Source organism: Phytophthora parasitica (genome assembly GCF_000247585.1).
Source record: "Phytophthora parasitica INRA-310 unplaced genomic scaffold supercont2.6, whole genome shotgun sequence".
NCBI lineage: Eukaryota > Oomycota > Peronosporomycetes > Peronosporales > Peronosporaceae > Phytophthora > Phytophthora nicotianae.
The window spans coordinates 1,279,040-1,299,211 of record NW_008648992.1 but is presented as its reverse complement, the minus strand read 5'-3'; the positions used below and the strand labels follow the sequence as shown (position 1 = coordinate 1,299,211).

Here is a 20,172-nt window from a genome sequence, read left to right as displayed (position 1 = left end):
CCCCCCGCCACGTGCAGGAGCTCTTCACCACAAGTCCTGAGGTTCGTTATGGCGGATCCAAACTGGGCCAATAAGCTTTCGAGTTGCACCTCGATACGGTTAATACCGGTTCTGGTAGGTATGGCTGCCTCGTCTGACGGCGCTGCCGTCTACGAGCTTAGTGATGCCGCTGCATCCGTCCTTGGTGCTGGTCTTGGACTCTGTGAGTCCCTTCTAGGGCTCATAACCTGATGTTCGTTATGGCGAGCACGTGCGCCGCGCGTGCTCACCATTGGAAGCAAAAGGAAAACACTAGTGAAGTGCGGGACTCAGAGTCCGCAGGGACAAAAGACGGCGGCTGTGCTCTCGACTGGAAATTCAGAAGTGAAGTTCAGCCGCCGCCAAAACCCTTGAGTATGTATTAGCAGGTTAGTATAATAGCAGTTTGAAATAGCTTACAGCCAACAGTTACCGTAAAGGAGCTGAATAGTTACTGGTTACACAGTGCGCAGCACTGGAGCTGGGACGCTGTCCTGGCTCTGTAGTTGTAAATCCACCGTAGTTCACAAGTCCATCATTCGCTATTTGCTGGAGCGGATGGTGGACAGTAAGCTCTCCAGGACCTCCATTAACGACGCTGCTGCGCGTTTGGGCTGCACCCGACAGACGACAAGCACTGTTTTCCGAGCTCGCAACGATGACCCACCTGAGAGCGCCAGAGACACAGCAAGCGTCTAGAGTCCTGGGGACCTCACTGCGGCGCTAGAGGTCGCACCAGCCATCGAGCGGACATCTTACCAGAATTTCATCCAATGCACCGGCCTCTCTCAGAGATGCCAAGCTCGTGCACCACACACGGCGCTGCAACGGTCGCGACGTCTGCTAGGTGCTCTTTCTGATTGCTGTTGGGCGTCCTCGGTACGACGCTCACACGCGCAAATGGGTTGATGGCAAGTTGGGTGTTTGGCCATTTGTGGAGATGGTGGAGTCTAAACGCTCGTCCACGAGCCGTCCCGCCGGTACGCCTGAGCTTAAGTGCCTCTCGATCGCCAAGACGACTTACAAAGCATTTCTCATCGAGAAGATCATTACTGCAATTACGGCCAAGTGACCAGGTACGTCATTATTGTAAAACAAAAACTACAATTATATTATTCTAACTTGAACATTATCCTGTATTTTTGTTTAGGATCTAAAACGGTCACGGTACAGCAAGATAACGCAACGCCGCACACGAGTGCATACTCTGAAGCAGTGAAACAGGCTTGTTATTCTGACGGTTGGAAGATCAACTTCCTAAACCAACCGCCACGCAGGCCAGATTTATTGGATCTGGGTTTTTACTCAAGCATCCAAGCTCTTCAGTACCAGAAACGCGCGTACGGCGTGGAGCAGCTTGTTGCAACAGTCATGTCGGCATGTTCAGAGCTCCAGTCGGTGACATTAAGCAAGTGTTTTCTAACGCTACGCTCCGTGCTAGAACAAGCGATGTTAAACCAAGGCGGAAAACGAGTACAAGATCCCGCATCTGAGCAAGGACAAGTGGCTCCGCTTGGTGACTTGCCTCTTTTGCTGCCGTGCTCCAGCGAGACTGTAGAAATCGCCAATGCGGCCCTCGACGAGGTCATTGTGTAGACGTCGTAATTCCACGAATTAGCAGTTTTCAGACTTAGTCGAATTCGTTACTACTTGAGGAGTGGTTGAAAAATGTCCTATTGATATGTTTAGACCCATAAAGTACGAAAGTGAACGTGGTTTCAATTCTAGTGTGGCTTTGATTGGAAGGATCTTTAATATGTTTTGGTTTGCTAAAGTTGTACATCAATGCGTCTTAATTAAGATAGTTCAAACTGTGACCGGGGCGAAATTTTGGGAGATGTTTGGTCATTTTGTTGGCGTTCAAGTGACCATATTCTTTGTGCCATTTCTCAATTCTGACTCCCGCTAATATACAACTTTTGTCTTCCGCACATAATCGATTAATACAATAATTGTTTTTACACTAATTGTATTAGAAATGCATTTCTAATTAGTCATTCCATGCATTTCTAATCGTCCATTTGCAATGACGTCGCGAGTCAGCCTTCGGGATGCGATGAGGCGCTCGGCTGGGGCTGCCCCCGAAGAGAAGAGCTCCGCTATGGCGCACACATTGCGGCTAGCGCGCCAGTCCGGGAACCTGAATCTGTCGTCACGTGACTTCCGCGTGTTCCCTAAGGAAGTTTTCCGCCTTTACGACGAGCTGGATGAAGACGAGCATAGCTGGGAATGTGCAGTGCTCAAGAAGCTAGACCTAAGGTGACAATGTAACAGATATCTTATCTAATTTCTGCTAGATGCTTTATCTAACGATACAATTGACAGCTACAACGAAATCACAGAGCTTCCGAGTGAAGTGGAGAAGCTCAAGCACCTCGTGAGCTTCAAGATGCGCCACAATCGTCTACGTCAACTACCTTTGGCTATATGGAGTCTGGAGACTCTCACAAGCCTTGATCTCAGCAAGTACGTCATTGTAAAATAATTATCTTTGCACTTATTGGGTAGTAATATTACTTTTTTAAGCAATGAGTTGGAAGGCTGTCTTCCAGAGCAATTGGGTAAACTGGACCAATTACGTGACTTGGGACTGGAAGGCAATAAATTGACGAAGCTGCCGGAAGCTATTGGTGGACTAGTGCACTTGGAGGTGCTACGGGTGGAGAACAATCAAGTGAGAGCCTTTCCGACGACGATCGGGAGACTGAGGAACTTGAAAACATTATCCGCACACTCGAACCAAATTGTGGAGTTGCCAGCATCCTTTAGCTCACTTACAGGTCTACTGACGCTGGATCTGAAGAAGAATTGTTTGGTTACTACGGGCGACGCTTTTCTCGACTTGGCGTCCATCAAGTACATTGATCTGCGTCAGAACAAGCTTGAACTATTCCCAACGCTGCCGGAGAATAACGCGTGCTTGGATCAGCTTTTTCTTGGATTTAATTTGCTCCGTTATATCCCCGACGATGTTATATTGACTGTCAAGGAGTCACTCACAGTGCTGGATGTTCGAGACAACAAACTACAACGATTGTCGGATAGAATTCCGCAGTTGTACCGGTTGAAGACGCTCGATGTGACGAACAATGACCTGCATGATTTACCCCCGGGATTCGGGTACTTAAAGTACCTGACTCACTTGCTGGTTGAGGGCAACCCGTTGCGTTCTATTCGACGATCAATTATTTCAGCTGGTACGGAGCCATTGAAGAAATACTTGCGCACACGTGGTGGTCCACCTGTAGGAGTTGATGCCATGGAGGAAGAAGTGGACGAGTTTACCATCCGACAGAGGGAAATGGAGAAGGACGAACCTATGGCCGAAGAACCGCCACTAGAAGACGAGTATCTCTTCCGTAACGCTGCTGCTTCGGGCAACTTGCAGCTCATTGATATGAAACTTCACCAGTTACCAGACCAACTCCACGCAGCAGGGAAATATCGATTTGGAGAAACTTTACTTCAGCTCAACTTGTCGAAGAACTGGCTGGTCGAGTTACCTGCGGTGATTGGCGACCTGACGTCCTTGCAGACACTCACTGCAGAGCAGTGCGGCTTGAAGTCGATTCATGCTTCGATCGCGATGATACCGCGTCTGGAACACTTACGGCTCAGTAAAAACTCGCTCACGACCGATGCTGTCAATGCAATGCTAGTCTCAGGCAACCGTGCTAGCATCTCCTTCTCTCTAAAAGAGCTGGATCTCCGCAACAATGTGTTGACGGACATGCCCTATAATTTGCAGCATTTGCAAACGTTGGACACCCTTTCACTCTCGTTCAACCGAATCCGGTCGTTGGACGGATTCCCGTGGTCCTTTATGTCCCAGCTTTCTGTACTCAGCATCGCAGACAATCGGGTACGTGTGAATTATAGGTCTGGCTGTATTCAGCGCGTTAACTATTGTTGTGATTTTGAATTTGACTCAGCTGGAGTCATGCGGAACTATTTACCAAGTGCCGAAGCTGACGTCGCTGTCTTTAGAGAATAATGAGCTGCGTCAGGTATTGAGCCTAGATTACTGTTGCATCTCATCATTTTACTAACGCTGTCCTCGTTTGAATAGATTCCAGCAGAGTTTGCGCTTTGTGAGAACCTCCGCGCTTTTTACCTGGCTGGTAATCCCCAGCGAGGTATTCGAATGCACATCCTGAACAATGGCACCGAGGCGGTGCTGAAATATCTCCACAATAGACTCCCTCCCGATGTGTTACCACCCACCATTGGTAAGGAACTGCAAGCGGCCAAGGATACGACTAGTGTGCGGCCAAACCAGAACAACGAAGGAACCCCGCACCAACGAAGTACTCCAAGCCCCCTAGAGTCGAAGCGTCCTCGTGTAGATGCATCAACGCCCCCATTCAAGCCGCTGGAAGTGACTCCTGCCAACCAAAAATCCGAGTCCTTTGCCAAGCAGCCACCACTTGCACCAACGCCAGCTGCAACCCCAACTCCCTTAGCACCAGCCGAGGATCAAGTACTGGCTGAGCTGAACGCTAAAATCCTGAAGCTCGAGCAACAATTGGATGACTTCGCTATCTCCGCAGCGAAGCGTTTTGCCTTGAAAAAGGACTTGGCTATGACGCGATCCCAGAAGATTCGCCACCTACGCAAGATCGGACAAACACCCTAGCGCATCAACCGCTTCAACATCATTTTTGTGCTGTAACTACGAGAAGCATTTCCGCGCTACATGTTTAAAGCAAACAAGTTAGTTTTGCCTAGACTAGACTATTGTGTTGCAAATCTTTTTCTTCCTCACTAGCAATTCAACGTGGCGTTAATGCCGAAAATTCTAACTCGATCAACCTCTTTCCCTTTAGGCCACCCGTATTTCGTTAGTAGCCCTTGTCCAGTAACGAGGTGAACGCAAAAATCCGCTTGTTTGCTTCCTCCGCAACGAAGAATATCTCCAATTTCTCGACTTTAAAGCCTTCAGGCGATTCAACAAACGATTTCAAAAAGTATTCAATGTGGAAAGGCTGCTGCAGTGACGCCGCTAGTTGCACGAACCGAACTGTTTGGGTCTTTTTCAACACCATGATGGCATCGTAGCCACCTACATTCCAATATGTCGGCTTGAACCACGTTGTACTCTCGGACAAGGCCATAGGAATTGCATGTGAATCTTCGATCCGCTCTGTCTTCCATATTTAATAACCGCCGCTGTCATGCATTTTTATGCCTTCATTCTGAAAACGGAAGAAGAATTCTACATCGATCTTCCGCTTTCCTTATCGGAGAAAAAGATATACCGACTCGATCCACCAGCGTAATAATATTTTGACTCCACTATTGCCTCGCGTCTTGTATCTTTTGTCAACTTTCTCACTGTTGCCCCTTGCGAGACAGTCGACTGCACCCAACACTTTTCCATTGGTCAGAGTTTCACTGGTATTCAGCTTCTCTGTTACACTGTCGAAGAAAGCTCATTGTTGACAGCCGCCTGGTACGCTCTTCCAATATCCAGGAATTCACTGTGAATTCCTTCAATCGTATCATGGTCTCCGTGTCGTACGACCAATTCTGACTTTCGTTCTTCGAGCAAACAAAAACCAAATATCGGCCGTTCCGGTTTCCATCCGTGAGAAACCAGTCGATCTCACTTTCCACTTGTTGATTTTCTCCACATATATCGCCGTCAATGATCACCAGGTGATGCCTTGAATTCATACTATAAAGGCCTCTTTTCAGGTCTTCGTCTCGGATGATATTGGAGGAGCGGTGTCGCCGATTACGGCCCGTCGTTCAACGAGTTCAAGCTGTGGTCGCGTCGGCTGCTGGACCTGGCCAATGGAGATCACAGGCGCATGCCCTGAGGCGTATCGAGGGCGTGGTGCCTGCACTGCAAGGTTTGGACGGCTTGGTGGCACGCTGCGCGGGACTTTGGTGGGTGCTGGCACGCGCTCACGACTGTATGTTCAAGGCACGGTGAAGGAGCACCCTTCCGTGGCCAAGTACCTGTTTTCTTTTCCTCATTAATAAACTTTCCCTTTCGGAAACACCCCGGGTAACGCGACAAGCGATTGCGACTGATTCAGCTGACATGCAAGTACCAATTCATGCCTTGGACGACGTGAATCCATGTCACTCTCCATTTTATTTTGTCGAGTGTAGTCGCAAATGCCAAAGCAGTGACTGACTTGCCGATTCCGGGGGGCAACCACCCAACCAACATGACGATGACCGCATACTTCCTCTGTGAGAAACTTGAACTGCTCGGTGAAAGATTAGTCGGCAGTACAGTATTAGCGATGGAGCCGAGTTGTAGGATGCTGCGAGTCCTGTACCAGCCAACTCCCCCTGGTGGAGCTCGAAATGTGACATACTTGGGTCATACATGCGGCTTATGGGTTTCACCGGGCCTACCTTAACAAGTATGTAGATCACATCGCTCGGCGGGATTTGCCCAAGCACCGCTCGAATCGGCCGCATAATGTCGATCGATCGAACGACCGAAAGTTATCGTCTTCACTGCGCTGGGTTTTGATCTGCGGCATATTTCGTCGACCAGAGGATCCGAGCGTTGATCCAGGCTCCATCAATACACGCGAGATAAGAGCCCTTTAGTATCAATCCATTGGTGTCCACCTTTTCCACGATTGCATTCGACAAGATGTACATTTTTTTTTATTTTCCTCGACTACGACATCAATCACCGCCTCTGGTTTCCCCACTACAGCGTACGCGAAATACCTAATTGCCGTTTTCGTATTTTCACTTTCAGGAATGAGCGCTTTTTTCTTTCGAGTATTGCAGCTTATCTCTTGAGGGAAAAAAATGTGACTAACCCGAAATTTCCGAGCTTTTGGGCCTGTTCAGCAGATCCGCTGTTTTGGCTGAAATAGAGCCTTTCAGAAACCCCGACAAAACAAAATCACGTAGCGAAAATCATGTAGAGCGATACCGGATTTCAGCTACGGGATTTCAGTCGCTTGGTGTCATTCAGAAGTAACGAAATTTCAAAGTCCGTACCAAAACTACGTAGCCTGACTTGTAGTAATAATAACCAGATACGCAAGCCAAGGTGAAAATGGACCTGACATCTCCTCCGCGGCTTCTGCGCAGCTTCAGCCTCATGCTGCCGCTCCCCCGTCGTCGTGTGGTTGCGGATGAAGACGTAGAGCTCGTCGTTCTACTGGAGATCGCCTTCAACGCGCCGCTTTCGTACAGAGATCGCGTGCTCATTCCAGACTTTCGACTCGACATCCTTGTCATGGCTGACGACGAAGCATTGGACCAGTCCCGCTTCATTTCTAGTGATTTGGAGCGCCTTGTGGTACACTTGCAGATCCGCGATCCAGTTATAACCAAGGAGGGAGTCCGAGCGACTCCACTGGAAGCTCTGGCAGTTTGTCTTCGTCGCATGGCGTTCCCTCAGCGCTGGATCGACATGGCGGCCATGTTTGGCAGAGCTCCGTCGACACTTTGCCATATATTTTATTTTGTGGTGGAGCACCTTGATGCAAAGTTTGCAGACCTTCTCTACTTTGACGTGGATCGAGTTACCGCCAACCTAGATCGCTACTGCCGTGCGATTGCTGCGAAGAACCCGAACCACATCGAGGGCGTCTGGGGCTTTATTGACGGAACAGTGAGACCCGTTTGCCGTCCAAGCTTAGGTCAAGAAGCGCTGTACAATGGACACAAGCGAGTGCATGCATTCAAGTTCCAGACGGTCGTGGCTCCTGACGGCATCATTTGTCATCTTTTCGGCCCCGTGGATGGAAGACGTCATGACATATACATGCTGAGACAGAGTGGATTACCAGAGCTGCTTGAAGACAATTCAGAGTTTCATGGGAAGCTGGTGTACGGTGATCCTGCTTACGGGTGCACTGACGTGTTCTGCTGTCCTTACAAAGGTTGTAGCATTAACCCTCACCAGCACGCGGTGAACAAGGGTATGAGCTCTAAGCGTGTGTCGGTGGAGTGGTCATACGGCCAGATAACCAGGTACTTTTCGTATCTGGACTTCACGCGGCACCAGCCATCTGCAACGACTCCTGTTGCTACCATCTACAAGCTCGGGGTGTTGTTTACGAACTGCATAACGATTGCACGCGGTGGAAACACAAACTCGCGCTTCTTTGGATGTAAACCACCTACGTTCGAAGAGTACTTCAGTTCTACCACCGACTAAGTCGATAATAATTAATTCGTTCGATTTCCAGCGTCGTAGAATATCAGGAAAAACTCACCCACACACACCAATAGAACTCTGAAATTACCAGCTGAGAGCACTCGAGACGCCGGCTAGAAGTAGCAGCAATTAGTTGCTAGTTGGAAAACGCTCATCGGCGCCCCTGTTGCCAACTTTATTTTGAGCAGCCTGCAATTGCAGCCTCAATAGTGCAATTTCTTCGCGCCGAATCTGCATTTCCTGGCGTCGTAGCTCGACTTCGTCGTTCCATTTCCTTTCAGCCAATTCAAGCTTCTTACTTTTGAAAGCGAACTCGCGGTCCCAGCGAAGCGCTTCCTCCTCGCCATTTTGCTTCATTAGCTTCCGTTGTTGCTCTAGTAGCGCGTTGGCTTCGTGCCGACTCATTACCTGCTGCTCCAAGTATGCTGCCAGTGATCCGTCTTGAGCAGCTTTAGTTGTCTTGCTGTTTTTGCGATTCGAAGTCCCCGAAGAACTACCCGAGGAACTGTCTATTGTCAAACCTGAAACGATCGCGCTTTCGGTATTGGGTGCACTCAATGAATCCTGCTTCGACTCCTCAGTAGCTGCATCTCGTTTCGTTCGACGCTTGACAGCCATTTCCCTCAGAATCGCACCCTGTGTCTGCAATCGATCCTCCTTGTCTTTCTTTTTCTGTTTCTTGTCGGTTTTTATCGCCTTCACGTCTCTAATTCGGTCCGATAGATCTTGTAGCAATTGCTTGTGCTCCTCGTAGTTTTCCGCTACTCCTGTCTTCTTGCGGTAGGCCTGATCGTTTTGTTTAAACTCATCCAGGAGCAGTGTAAACCGCTCTTGCACTGTTCTCTTGCTTAACTTCGGGTCTAATTTGAGGTGAACGCTCAGATTATCTGCCATGAGTTGATAGCGAGCTCCAATTTTGCCGTGGCCTCCTGCAAAAGGCTCGATGGCAAGCATCTCTTTAAGGAGCGCCAGATCTGCCTTCTGGTCAAAGAAGAACTTCCTTCGCCTCTTCTTGTCAGCTTTTGATGCGATCTCGTTCTACTTGTCCTCGTTTTCGTCGTCGTCATCAGACTTCTTGCTGAGCTCGTCAGGAGACTCATCACACGAACTTAAACTTTCCACATCAACACCAGCAAAGTCATCATATGTCTTGACACGTGAGTTTGGCTTTGATACCACCTTAGCCTGTGCTACGGGGGCGCTTGAGATTTGAGTAGCGACAGCGTCAGTAGACTCATCAGCAGTAGAGCTCGATCGCGAGCGCTTGCCAGCAGATCGACTGTTAGTCGGTGGCTTGAACTTGGCAGCTGCAGCACGACTGTATCCAGGCTTGTCATAGCGTGTCGTTTCCTCAACACTTGGCGCGCTAGTACTAGATGTTGATCTCGGCGTGGCTGGCTCAGTTACCAAGCCCTTGTAGCCCTTGGAGGTGTTTCCGGAGATCAGACCGACGCTTCTTCTTCTTTGACGAGTTGGCTTGCGACCCTTGGTAGCCACAACGCTTGTTTCTGATGGAGCGGAGTTGCCATCTGGAGCAATGGCACCAGAAACGATGCTGGCACAAGCGGGTGAGCATGCTCTGGAACCTAAATTACCATCGAGCACACTGTTCGAGCAGAAATGGTGAACGTAGTTGCCGCAGCTCGGAGCTGAGCACTCTTCTGCGACCAGCACTACATCATCAGCTGCTTCACAGTGCTTCTTTTCATCGATGTAGTAGGCACATGGGCCTCGTATCGTCTTCGACTCGCCAGCCATGTCCAGACAGCAACTTGTGCACCCCGCGCAAAAGTCCGTGCGCTTACCCCGTAGCGAGGGTGCTGGGTGTTGAATTGAACTCTGTAGAGTAGCTCTCAATACAGTTTGTTTAACTTTATTCTTAACTACCTATTCTCTAGACTTGTGCTCAGTCTGAGGCAGAAGAAGAAGTGAGCTTGTCCTCGGACTTCGTCCTCGGGCGGCATCTCTCCCTTCTGCCCTCAAATCCTCATCGCACTCCTGTTTGGTTGGCAGACAGCCTCTGTCTGCCGGTGCACTGTATCCCTAGTGCTCTTAGGATCTGTTTTACTCTAGTACTTACTATTACAATAATAAATGTAAGTCTTTATTTGTGCTGTCACATCAATCTGTTCAGTGAACAGATTGATGTGCTCAGCATCCTGCCCTCAGGTCGACAGCTCGCCGCCCTCGGGTAAGAGCCGTGCTGTCCAACACTCCCACTAAGTACTAGGGGTAAGTCCTAGATCCATAACTCCTAGCTTATGCCTTAGCTTTAGGAATTGTTTGGTCGGCAATGCCTTTGTCAAAATATCGGCAGCCATTTCAGTTGTAGCACAATAGGTAATCTTGAGACGACCATCCTCTACTAGATCTCTCGTAAATAGATACCGTATTTCGATATGCTTGTTTGCTTTGTGATTCCCTGGGTTTCTGACGATGCTGATGGCAGCATTGCTGTCACACCACACTTGCACCGGACCCTGTTGTGGAAATCCCATTTCTCCTAGAAGATGCCATAGCCACTCGCTTTCCTTGGCACCTTCGCTTAGTGCGATGAGTTCTGCCTCAGCAGTAGAGAGAGAAACTCCACCTTGTTTGCTACTACACCACGACACGCTGGTTCCAGCCATTTTAATCACATAGCCGGTAACTGCTTTGCGTTCTTTTGGTTGACACGCGAAGCTCGCGTCTGTGTACACTTCGTAAGTCACGTTGCTTTCATTTCCATTAAGCAGTAGACCGTACGTCGACGTCCCTTTCAAGTATTTGAGGACTCGCCTAGCCGCTTCCCAGTGCGTGCGGTTGTAGCACGATAGAAACTTGCTTAGTTCTCTCACCGCGTTGGCAATGTCAGGTCGTGTTCCACGAACCAGGTATTGGAGTGATCCAACTATGCCTCTGTAGTCAAAAGGCTGCGCTGCTATTTGCTCAGCGCTCATTTTCGCCTCAGCCTCTAGCGTCAACCCTGACAGTTGTGGGGTTAGTACAGGTGTGCTATCCACCATGTTGTACTTCGCTATCAGCTCAGCGATGTACTTGCGTTGTGAGATCATCATCACCCTCTGCTTTCTATTGCGGCGCACTTCCATCTTGAGGATGTAGTGGATGTCTCCTAGATCTTTCATTTTGAACCGTTTTGACAGTTCGGCTTTAAGTCGGTTAATGAGCTCCATGTCACGAGACATAATTGTGAGGTCATCGACATATACAACGACAATAAGCCATTCATCTCCCACTTTTTGCACGTAGATACAAAACTCTTTGTGGCAGCGAGCAAAACCCATCGATGTCAAGAAGGTATGAAGTACTCTATACCATATCCGAGGTGCCTGCTTTAACCCATATATGCTCTTTAGAAGTTCACAGACCAGATGTTCTTGGCCTCGCTTCGCAAACTCTTGAGGTTGTCTCATATAGATTTTCTGTTCCCCCTCAATGGTACCGTTTAAGAACGCAGTATGAACATCCATTTGATGGATGTGGCAATCCAGTATCGTTCCAATGGCTAACACCAAGCGAAGGGACTCAAACCGTGCTACCGGTGCATATACTTCGTCACAGTCAACTCCAAATTCTTGGTAGTTACCTTGCGCAACGAGGCGTGCTTTAAATCGCTCAACTGTACCGTCTGAGTTATATTTCACTACTAGCACCCAATGGCATGGTAGAGCCTTTCGGCCAGGTGGTAGAGCTACCAATCGCCAGGTTCCATTCTCAATGAGAGAGTCGTACTCTAACTCTAGGGCCTGTTTCCACTGTTCCTTATGGGGTCCACGCAGAGCTTCTCTGATAGTTCGTGGTATGGAGACTTTGTTGTTTAGAATATCTTCCGTGTTAGCTTTGTCCAGGATTGCCTGGAAGCACTGATAGTCCTGATACCGTTTCGGTCGTTTGGATTCTCGACGGGGTCGCTCTATGGGCTTTGGTCTTTCCAGTAACCCTGCGCTCCGTTTTGATTTGGACCCTCCCACTGCTCCAGTAGGATCCATTGGAGGCACAGTAGGTGTAACTCCCACTGCTTCAGCAGTCTCCTGCTCAGATGCAGTTTGCTGATGTCCCTCTGCTCCGGGTATCTCTCGCGGAGTAAATGGAGTTGTGCCCTCCGTGTTGGACTGGTTAAAGGCCCGATTTACAATGTTTGCTACACTGGTTGTGTCAAACAGCACATCTCGAGCGACAATGTGTTTGTTGTTAAGCCATCCCATAGTCGGTAGCCCTTGGCTTCTTCTGAGACACCTAAGAACCTGCACTTTAGAGCTCTAGCAGACAGTTTCTTGTCTTTGCGAAGTACAGCCGGTATGTGTGCAAAGCAGATACTACCCCACACAGGTAAGCCACTAATGTTGGGTGACTCTCCGTGCACCATTTCGTATGGCGTCTTTCCACCCAACCGGCTCATTGGGGTACGATTCTGAACATAGGTCATGTAGATCAGGGCCTCTGGCCACCATCTATGTTCCATCTCCGCATCTTTGAGCGCGCAGCGAACCTTGTCGAGTTTGCTTTGATGGTCACGCTCAGCCGCTCCGTTCTCTTCTGGGCTGTATGCATTTGATGTCTGAAAGACTATGCCCTTTTCCTTGCAGAATTCTTTGAACGCTGAGTTCACGAACTCTGTCCCACCATCGGAGCGAATTATTCTGATTGTGAACTTTCCATCACGCTCAAGTTGCAGTAGGAGCTCTCGGACCTTCTCGAACACTTCTTTCTTGTTCCGTAGAACGTATGTCCAGCGCCATGACGTGTTGTCGTCAATGATGCTCAAGAAGTACCTGATAGTGCCTGTGGTTCCGAAGACTCCCATTGTCTTCATCGGACCATTTGTGTCCATGTGTATCGTGCTGATCGGCTTTGTATCTCTTGAGCCCTTTGTATTGCGATACGACATCCGTCTCTTCTTCATTTCCGCGCATGTTGCGCAGAAGAATGGCACTTGCCTGAGATCAGATGCCTTGAGTGTAGGCATACCGGCCACCACTGATTTGGTCAACATTGCGATCACCTGCTCTTTGTTCAGGTGTCCCAACTTTACATGCCATTCCTTTAGGGCAGCCTCTACTTTTCCCACTCCTGGCAGTGCCAGTGGCTTACATGGTTGTGATTTTACAGCATGGCAGTGCGCTTGCCGTTCTTTTACTGTTTTAGATTGTATATAATACGCTCCGTTAATTGCCTTGGCCACAAAAACCAATTGGTTCTTATATAGGACAAATTTATAGTCGCCATTGGCTGACCCTATAATATGATACCCTCCCCTTTGTAGCCAGTATTCACTAAGTATATTCGACTTAGCATGCGGTACTAGTGCAATGTTCGTATACTGAAACGGTCGAATACCTCCCGGACCATGCAAATAAAGTTTCACAGTGCCCATGTGTGTATTTGTATGTTTAGACCCTTCTGCAAATGTAAACATGTAGCCGTTGTCGGGTCTCATCTCCACAAACCGGGATGCTTCGCTGGTTAAACCGAAACCGCATCCTGAATCAAGCACCCAACAGTCAGTGGTTAGAAGTGTTTCACTGTCAAGCAGAAAAGGATACAAAGACCTTACCGCTTGCTCCATGTCAACCGCCATCTTGTTGACACCTGCCGCCATGTCGGTAATCGCCCCATCTCCGGTGACGTCCCCAGCATTGACAGGCACTTCGTACGACGACATGGACTCGTCGGTGTCCATGGGCTCGGTGCCGTGCATATCTTCGTAGCCAGGCGTCATGGTGGTTGGTGGGCTGACAGGCGGTGGACTCATCGGAGCGCCTGGCTGCGCCGTCTCGCACGCGTTTACCGGTTTCGGTAGGCAGTCTTCTACCGGGATCTGCTTGCGAACCGGTTTCTTGGTCTTGACAACCGACTTGCCTTTCTCCTGTGGCTTTGACCAGCAAGTACCAACGCGTTTGCCTCGGCTCCAGATGTTCCTGCGCTTAACGCCCAGGCTCAAGTCGTACTTCATCTTGGGGCATGCGACAATATGATGGGGACCGACGTCATTCATGTCGTTGAATTCCCCAGCACAGTAGTGGCACGATTTATCCCCCACATTGTAGTGCACATCGTTGATAGGCGCGGCTTTTCGCTTGCCCAGTGCACTTGGCTTGGGTTTCGCTGCCCCGGCTTGTACATGGTTCACCGCGACACCTTTGCCCAGCGCCATGATTTGCGCCTTGCTCTTGTTGCCAAAGATGGCAACGAGTTTATGCTCAACCTTTTCGACAGTAAAGTCACCAGGCTGGAACTCGATCCCTGAGCCCCACAGGTGGCCAGGCAGAATTGCCAGGACTTTAACGAGCATGAGATGGGACGATATGATCTTCCCACCTAGATCTTCGATGCTGTTCCTGTTCGCTTGCTCACGAGCAACCTTAAGTTGCTGGAACAGGTGCGAAATGCTCCTGAAGTCAGAGTTGGCCACTCTCTCGAAATTCTGCACCAGCTCTACAACGCCGGACGCAGTGTTGAGACCGTAGCGTTTCTCAACGGCCCTCCAGATGACATGGACCGGCTCCCTCATGAGTCGTTCGTTAGCGAAGTTTCTTGGCAGCGTCTGGTTCAGAAGATCCTTGATGTAGGATTTCTGTCCCCTAACCAGCGCTTCTTGTAGCTCGTGAGCCTTCACACGTTCCGGCGTCTGCTCTCCTTCCAGAGGCGGGATTGTCGGCTGGGATTTGAGCAAATCCTCGTAACGCGTGAGAGGCTTCTCACGATTATGCTGGAGCTCAAAAATCGCGATGTCGTCGCTCTTGGCAGCCAGATGATCCACAAACTTGTCCTTCCAGCCAGCGAAAATGAGCCTTGTTCCCTTGGAACTGCAACCTGCTCATGTTGGACTCAGTGGGCTTGCTCATTCTACTTGAAATGTTGAATTGAAGTCTAGAGTAGCTCTCAATACAGTTTGTTTAACTTTATTCTTAACTACCTATTCTCTAGACTTGTGCTCAGTCTGAGGCAGAAGAAGAAGTGAGCTTGTCCTCGGACTTCGTCCTCGGGCGGCATCTCTCCCTTCTGCCCTCAAATCCTCATCGCACTCCTGTTTGGTTGGCAGACAGCCTCTGTCTGCCGGTGCACTGTATCCCTAGTGCTCTTAGGATCTGTTTTACTCTAGTACTTACTATTACAATAATAAATGTAAGTCTTTATTTGTGCTGTCACATCAATCTGTTCAGTGAACAGATGATGTGCTCAGCATCCTGCCCTCAGGTCGACAGCTCGCCGCCCTCGGGTAAGAGCCGTGCTGTCCAACACTGGGCACGGTTTTTTGGAGCCGAAAAACACGTCCGAAGAGGCGCGCCAGAAATAGATCGCCGAGCTACGTGAAAATGACTACGTGCTTTTGCAAAATCCGGGGTTTCTGAAAGGCTCTAATAGTTGTTGAACACGATAAATAAAACTTGCTATCCGCAGACATGAATTCCAGTGAATTGTTTTTTTTTTTTCAAAAAAAATCGGAGATGAAGGAACACGCAAAACAAAATCCCATAAGGCAATTACAGGAAAGCATAAAAACGAAGGAAGACCTTTTACTCATAACCGCGAAAGTAGCGTCGCGACGTTTCGTGAATCGATCGTCATGAGGGCACAGAATATGCGAGGACGTCTTCGACAGCAAGATATTGTGTTAGCTCCTGCCAGAGATCAAATTGCGAGAGCTCTTCGTGAAGCTCGACGGATTGGTATCTTGAGTCTACCGGCGAGGAATCTAACCGAGTTCCCGCCCCAAGTTTATCACTTAGAGGAACACCTCGAAAAGGTTTGCAAGATTAGATCCGACAGTATGATTTTTAGTGTAAACTAAAACACTTCTTTTGTTGTTGTTGTAAAACTTTAGGATGAGAAGAAATGGGAGTGCATTGACCTGGTCAGAATCGACTTGAGTCACAATGCAATTCCGTCCATATCCGATGAAATCGGTGGCCTGACGTCCATCACTTCAATTAAATTGACCAAGAATGCGATTCAAATTCTGCCAGAAGGTTTTTTCGAACTCCAGGCACTCACATATCTCGATTTGAGCCAGTAAGTGTCCTCTCTTTCTCTAAAATAAATTCCAGCGGCTTAAGCTGTTATTTGTTGGTATCTGTAGCAATCAACTTGAGCAAGACCTCTCCGAGAGCTTTGGTGCATTGGTTAGCTTAAAAGAGCTCGTCTTATCCGGCAACAAGCTCAGTCGATTGCCAAACTCCATTACTCTTCTTGAAAATCTTGAAGCGCTACATATCGAGGAAAACATGCTTACATCTCTGCCGGAACAAATTGGCAAGCTCCAGATATTACACGTTCTGAACGCACACTCAAACCAACTGACTGTTCTGCCATCATCATTTGGAGCGCTTCGGAATATGCAGAATCTTGACCTCAAGAAGAATCGTCTTGAGTCGATTGGAGAAGCATTCGCGATGCTTTCAAGGCTGAAATTCTTGGATTTACGGCAAAATAAGCTCGTTGTATTCCCTGTACTACCTGAAGGTGCAGCTCTGGATCAAGTTTTTCTCGGATACAACACCCTCGCGACTATCGATGAGACGTCCATATTGCGTGTGAAAGACTCTGTGACCGTGCTGGATATGCGAGACAACAAATTGGCAAATTTGCCTGCTAATGTCGCGTGTTTGTACCGGCTCAAAACGTTGGATGTGGCGAACAATGATCTGTCGGACTTGCCACCAGGTCTCGGCTACCTCAAACACCTTAATCACTTCATCGTGGATGGAAACCCTCTTCGAGCTATACGCCGATCAGTGACCAGTGCTGGATGTGAATCACTCAAGAAATATTTACGCACGCGGGGAGCTCCTCCCGTTGGTGTTGATGTCTTGGAAGAAGAGCGAGATGAATTGCAGATGGAACGAGAGCGATTGGCCCACGCAGATGAGGGTTCACCCCCTGCTTTGGAGTATACTTCCCAGTTCCGAGAGGCTGCAGCCTCAGGGACGATGATCCTCACGAACAATTCTCTCACACTTTTGCCCTCAGACTTGGTAGGCCAGGGTTCATTCAACTTTGAATCGACGCTGTTGCACTTGAATCTGTCGGCAAACAAGTTACAGTCGCTCCCAGCTGCGATCGGCGAGTTATTGCCTCTCAAGGTTCGTAACATTTCTTTTTTGCTTTACAAAAACTAATGATGTATTTCTTATCTTGATATTGAAGACTTTGACTGTCGAGGATAATGAGCTGCAGTCTCTCCATCCGTCTATCGCTGCATTGCCTCACCTTAAGCTATTACGTCTTCGGAAGAATAATCTTTCATCTGAGAGCATCAGTGAGTTTCTCGGGGACTCACCAGCGTTGGGGGATACGATTAAAGAACTGGATTTGCGCAACAACAGTCTCTCTCGTCTACCCGTGGAGGTCAGTCAATTACGATCGCTCGAAACACTGCTACTCAGCTTCAACAAGATCGAGACTCTCGATCGTTTCCCATGGTCGCAACTGGCGAATGTGAGTGTGATCAGCGTCTCGGACAACAAATTACGATCACTTGGAAGGATCTACGACGCTCCCCAGCTCGCATCGCTTTCGTTCGAGAACAACAACTTGACCAAAGTACCGTGCGAACTCGGCTTGTGTCCGCGTCTTCGCGCAATCTACATGAACGGCAACCCACAGCGTACAGTACGGGGCACAGTGATCGCAAAAGGTAGCGCCGAGATTCTGGCGTATCTGAAGAATAAACTCCCACCGAACACTGTGCTCTCGCCTCCCTCACCAGTAGCGATCTCGCGCGCAGTCAAGTCGGACCAAACTAGTCTTAAGAAGCCTTCAAGTGCCGCCTCGAACCGTGAAAATTTTGCAGCTCCTCGACTCTCCGACACTTATGCTGCCCAAGGCGGCGTCGCTGTGCCGGCTCCTGTTGCCCCGATCGAAAACTTTACTCCACCCAATGAAAATGCTGCCATTGAACTTGAGTTATCTAAGTTGTCGACGCAGATCGAACAGCTTGAGTTGCAGCTTGATTTCCACACTCTATCGGCTCCAAAACGCTTCGCACTCAAGAAAGAATGCGCTCCAAGAAGATCCGCGAGTCCCGCAAACTCCAGTGAATGATAATAAAAACACAAGAGATAACAAAAAGCCACAAAAACTTTATTACTTGCCTACATGAACCTGACGCATGGGTCGGTCAATAGTCCTCGAGCTGTTCGTTGCCTTACAGGGGTGTAGTGAGGTTGTTGACGGTAGAGTCCTGTGCCATTGGCGCTGGTTGCCGTCTCTTGTGATGGACATACTCGAATACAAAGCCAGCAAGTGCCACAGCAGCAATGACAATACCTACAATGATACTCCCGGACAGTCCCGAGTCGGCGTTTTCCTCTTGTGTAGATACGGAACCTGTAGAGCCTGCAACAGCGTCCTGCGAGGAATCCGTCGATCCTGTCGACACCGATGTCGACTCGTCCGAGCCCGTTCCAACGGAGAACTCACCTGTAGCCAATACACCACACTGGGACAGCGACAACTCGATGTCCTCGCCAGCGAGTTCGCTACTAAGTGGCGAGGCCAGTTCCACCACTACTGTTCCATTGGTCGTAGAGTTCACACTGCTGACTTCCACCGTCTCATCTTCCACTGTCACGTTCAGTTGGATACTTGAATAGGAGCAGAAAGTATCCGTCGTAAGCACCAGTTCCGAGCTGCCAGCGTTCAGCCCACTGGCGTCTGTGATGGTAAAGTTCGGCGCCGTCATGCTGCCCACACTCACGAGATTCGACTGTGTACTGCTGGCTACTGTGACGCCCACAATGATCGCTGTGGCGTCGCCAGTGCTGCCGTCACAGGGCAGCGACTGACTCAACGTCACTTTACCCGTACAGGCCTCGCCGTTGCAGCTAATGTCGGCCACCTGTGCGTCCTTCATCAACTCCGTTGTACACGTCGTGTCTGTGCCGGCTCCTCTGCAAATCTGCGCTGCGTTGCAGCTTGAAACGCTCGAAAATCTCGAGCCACTGACGTCCACCTCGGTTGCACATACTGAGACGCTGGCTGTGCCGCTATTCATCACTGCAGCCGCCATCGTCTCGAACGTGGCGATTGTTACGGTATCGCTATTTCCACCGGCTGTAAGTTGCGCTGTTAAAGTGTTGGTAACTCCATTATTTTGCAGTGCGATGGCCCAGTCCAGCGCCGACTCGAAGTTGACGGTAACGGCACAAGTGTCGGGTGTGCAGCCGTCGGCCGCCACGAGCGACGCGACGGTAGGTAGAGTCTCGTTCTTAGCGTCGCAGCTCGGGAGGGATGACACGCCGAAGTTTAAGGCGTACGTGCTGTTCTTGGAGCTGTCAAAGTTGCAAAAGTTCACGCTGACAGACGTCGCCCCGCCCGTGATTGTCGTCGCGGTGCCGTCCAGCATGCACGTGTTGCCGCCACAGTCCGCGCAGCTTGCGGCTGCATGTACAGAAGAGAAGAGACCTGCCGCGCCCGTGAGCGCCAGCAGCGTCTTCATGCTGAGCTACTACAGGTGGAGAAGAGCGCGGAGTGAGTGGCGCTTTTGCGTCGTCGCCGATACTGTCGCCGGGCCGTTTCCTGCGACGATTGAGAAATAGAGCGAGAATGGCGAAATCGCACAGCGGTTGGCTGAAAATGTAAATGCCACCTAAACCTCGACACTGTCCAGGGATTGGATTGGAATCCTTACTGAAAGCAAGTGAAAAACCAATCCAGTGACCCGTCGCTGCCTAGGGGACACGGAAAATCCGTTGCAGCAAACAAGTTGGAACGGCGAACAGCTCAGCTCAGTTCTGGTGATGATGGCCAGAGTTGCCTCGGTGACCGAGGCCCTGCACTGACAGTTAATGCATGTTGCTGACTTGCTTTGGAGCTCAGTTGCAATTGACAGCTTGCAGCCGAAGTTAGTGACTTTGGTGGGCTAATTAACCTGTAGCACTGGTGCTTCAGCAGACTGCTACTCGAAGAGGCATTGCTGAGCGTTGAGGTTAATGGAGCTAAGCTTCATAGCGCCGAAGATGGCGTCAATTTCCTAGCGGCAGGCTGCTGTGGCAGCCAACTGCTTC

At 49.5% G+C, this 20,172-nt stretch overlaps 8 protein-coding genes across 9 annotated transcripts; 4 read left to right on the top strand and 4 right to left on the bottom strand.

Moving 5' to 3' along the window:
* Positions 1–958: 958 nt before the first annotated feature.
* Positions 959–1,614, top strand: PPTG_04121 (hypothetical protein; the record flags this gene model as incomplete). Its single annotated transcript, XM_008897947.1, has 2 exons — positions 959–998; positions 1,169–1,614. 2 exons carry the CDS (start codon positions 959–961, stop codon positions 1,612–1,614), a joined length of 486 nt encoding a protein of 161 aa, XP_008896195.1.
* Positions 1,615–1,999: 385 nt separating this feature from the next.
* PPTG_04120 lies at positions 2,000–4,752 on the top strand. 2 transcript variants are annotated; one of them, XM_008897945.1, is made up of 5 exons: positions 2,000–2,277; positions 2,344–2,484; positions 2,545–3,880; positions 3,951–4,025; positions 4,088–4,752. In XM_008897945.1, the coding sequence occupies exons 1-5, from the start codon at positions 2,045–2,047 to the stop codon at positions 4,652–4,654; spliced, it is 2,352 nt and encodes a 783-aa protein (XP_008896193.1). In that variant the 5' UTR covers positions 2,000–2,044; the 3' UTR covers positions 4,655–4,752. The 2 variants fall into 2 exon arrangements, with proteins under 2 accessions (XP_008896193.1, XP_008896194.1); XM_008897946.1 differs by having other exon boundaries at positions 2,545–4,025.
* A 107-nt stretch (positions 4,753–4,859) lies between these two features.
* On the bottom strand, positions 4,860–5,063 carry PPTG_21573 (hypothetical protein; the record flags this gene model as incomplete). The annotated part of the gene is made up of 1 exon (XM_008898383.1): positions 4,860–5,063. The coding sequence occupies one exon, from the start codon at positions 5,061–5,063 to the stop codon at positions 4,860–4,862; it is 204 nt and encodes a 67-aa protein (XP_008896631.1).
* Positions 5,064–6,978: 1,915 nt separating this feature from the next.
* On the top strand, positions 6,979–8,256 carry PPTG_04119 (hypothetical protein). The gene has a single exon (XM_008897944.1). It carries the CDS (start codon positions 7,055–7,057, stop codon positions 8,162–8,164), a length of 1,110 nt encoding a protein of 369 aa, XP_008896192.1. The 5' UTR covers positions 6,979–7,054; the 3' UTR covers positions 8,165–8,256.
* A 37-nt stretch (positions 8,257–8,293) lies between these two features.
* On the bottom strand, positions 8,294–9,118 carry PPTG_04118 (hypothetical protein; the record flags this gene model as incomplete). The annotated part of the gene is made up of 1 exon (XM_008897943.1): positions 8,294–9,118. One exon carries the CDS (start codon positions 9,116–9,118, stop codon positions 8,294–8,296), a length of 825 nt encoding a protein of 274 aa, XP_008896191.1.
* Positions 9,119–9,202: 84 nt separating this feature from the next.
* Positions 9,203–9,922, bottom strand: PPTG_04117 (hypothetical protein; the record flags this gene model as incomplete). Its single annotated transcript, XM_008897942.1, has 1 exon — positions 9,203–9,922. One exon carries the CDS (start codon positions 9,920–9,922, stop codon positions 9,203–9,205), a length of 720 nt encoding a protein of 239 aa, XP_008896190.1.
* Positions 9,923–15,701: 5,779 nt separating this feature from the next.
* On the top strand, positions 15,702–18,239 carry PPTG_04116 (hypothetical protein). The gene is made up of 4 exons (XM_008897941.1): positions 15,702–15,911; positions 15,990–16,177; positions 16,245–17,247; positions 17,312–18,239. Exons 1-4 carry the CDS (start codon positions 15,732–15,734, stop codon positions 18,206–18,208), a joined length of 2,268 nt encoding a protein of 755 aa, XP_008896189.1. The 5' UTR covers positions 15,702–15,731; the 3' UTR covers positions 18,209–18,239.
* Positions 17,228–19,789, bottom strand: PPTG_04115 (hypothetical protein). The gene has a single exon (XM_008897940.1). It carries the CDS (start codon positions 19,602–19,604, stop codon positions 18,312–18,314), a length of 1,293 nt encoding a protein of 430 aa, XP_008896188.1. The 5' UTR covers positions 19,605–19,789; the 3' UTR covers positions 17,228–18,311.
* Positions 19,790–20,172: the final 383 nt, after the last annotated feature.

Excerpts from the sequence above, each read along its gene's own strand:
- PPTG_04119 (XM_008897944.1), top strand. The coding sequence starts at position 7,055 with ATGGACCTGACATCTCCTCCGCGGCTTCTGCGCAGCTTCAGCCTCATG.
- PPTG_04115 (XM_008897940.1), bottom strand. The coding sequence starts at position 19,604 with ATGAAGACGCTGCTGGCGCTCACGGGCGCGGCAGGTCTCTTCTCTTCT.
- PPTG_04120 (XM_008897945.1), top strand. The coding sequence starts at position 2,045 with ATGACGTCGCGAGTCAGCCTTCGGGATGCGATGAGGCGCTCGGCTGGG. Across the intron at positions 2,485-2,544 it reads ACAAGCCTTGATCTCAGCAA|CAATGAGTTGGAAGGCTGTC; the intron begins GTACGTCATTGT and ends TACTTTTTTAAG. Across the intron at positions 3,881-3,950 it reads TCAGCATCGCAGACAATCGG|CTGGAGTCATGCGGAACTAT; the intron begins GTACGTGTGAAT and ends AATTTGACTCAG.
- PPTG_04116 (XM_008897941.1), top strand. The coding sequence starts at position 15,732 with ATGAGGGCACAGAATATGCGAGGACGTCTTCGACAGCAAGATATTGTG. Across the intron at positions 16,178-16,244 it reads ACATATCTCGATTTGAGCCA|CAATCAACTTGAGCAAGACC; the intron begins GTAAGTGTCCTC and ends TGGTATCTGTAG. Across the intron at positions 17,248-17,311 it reads GCGAGTTATTGCCTCTCAAG|ACTTTGACTGTCGAGGATAA; the intron begins GTTCGTAACATT and ends TTGATATTGAAG.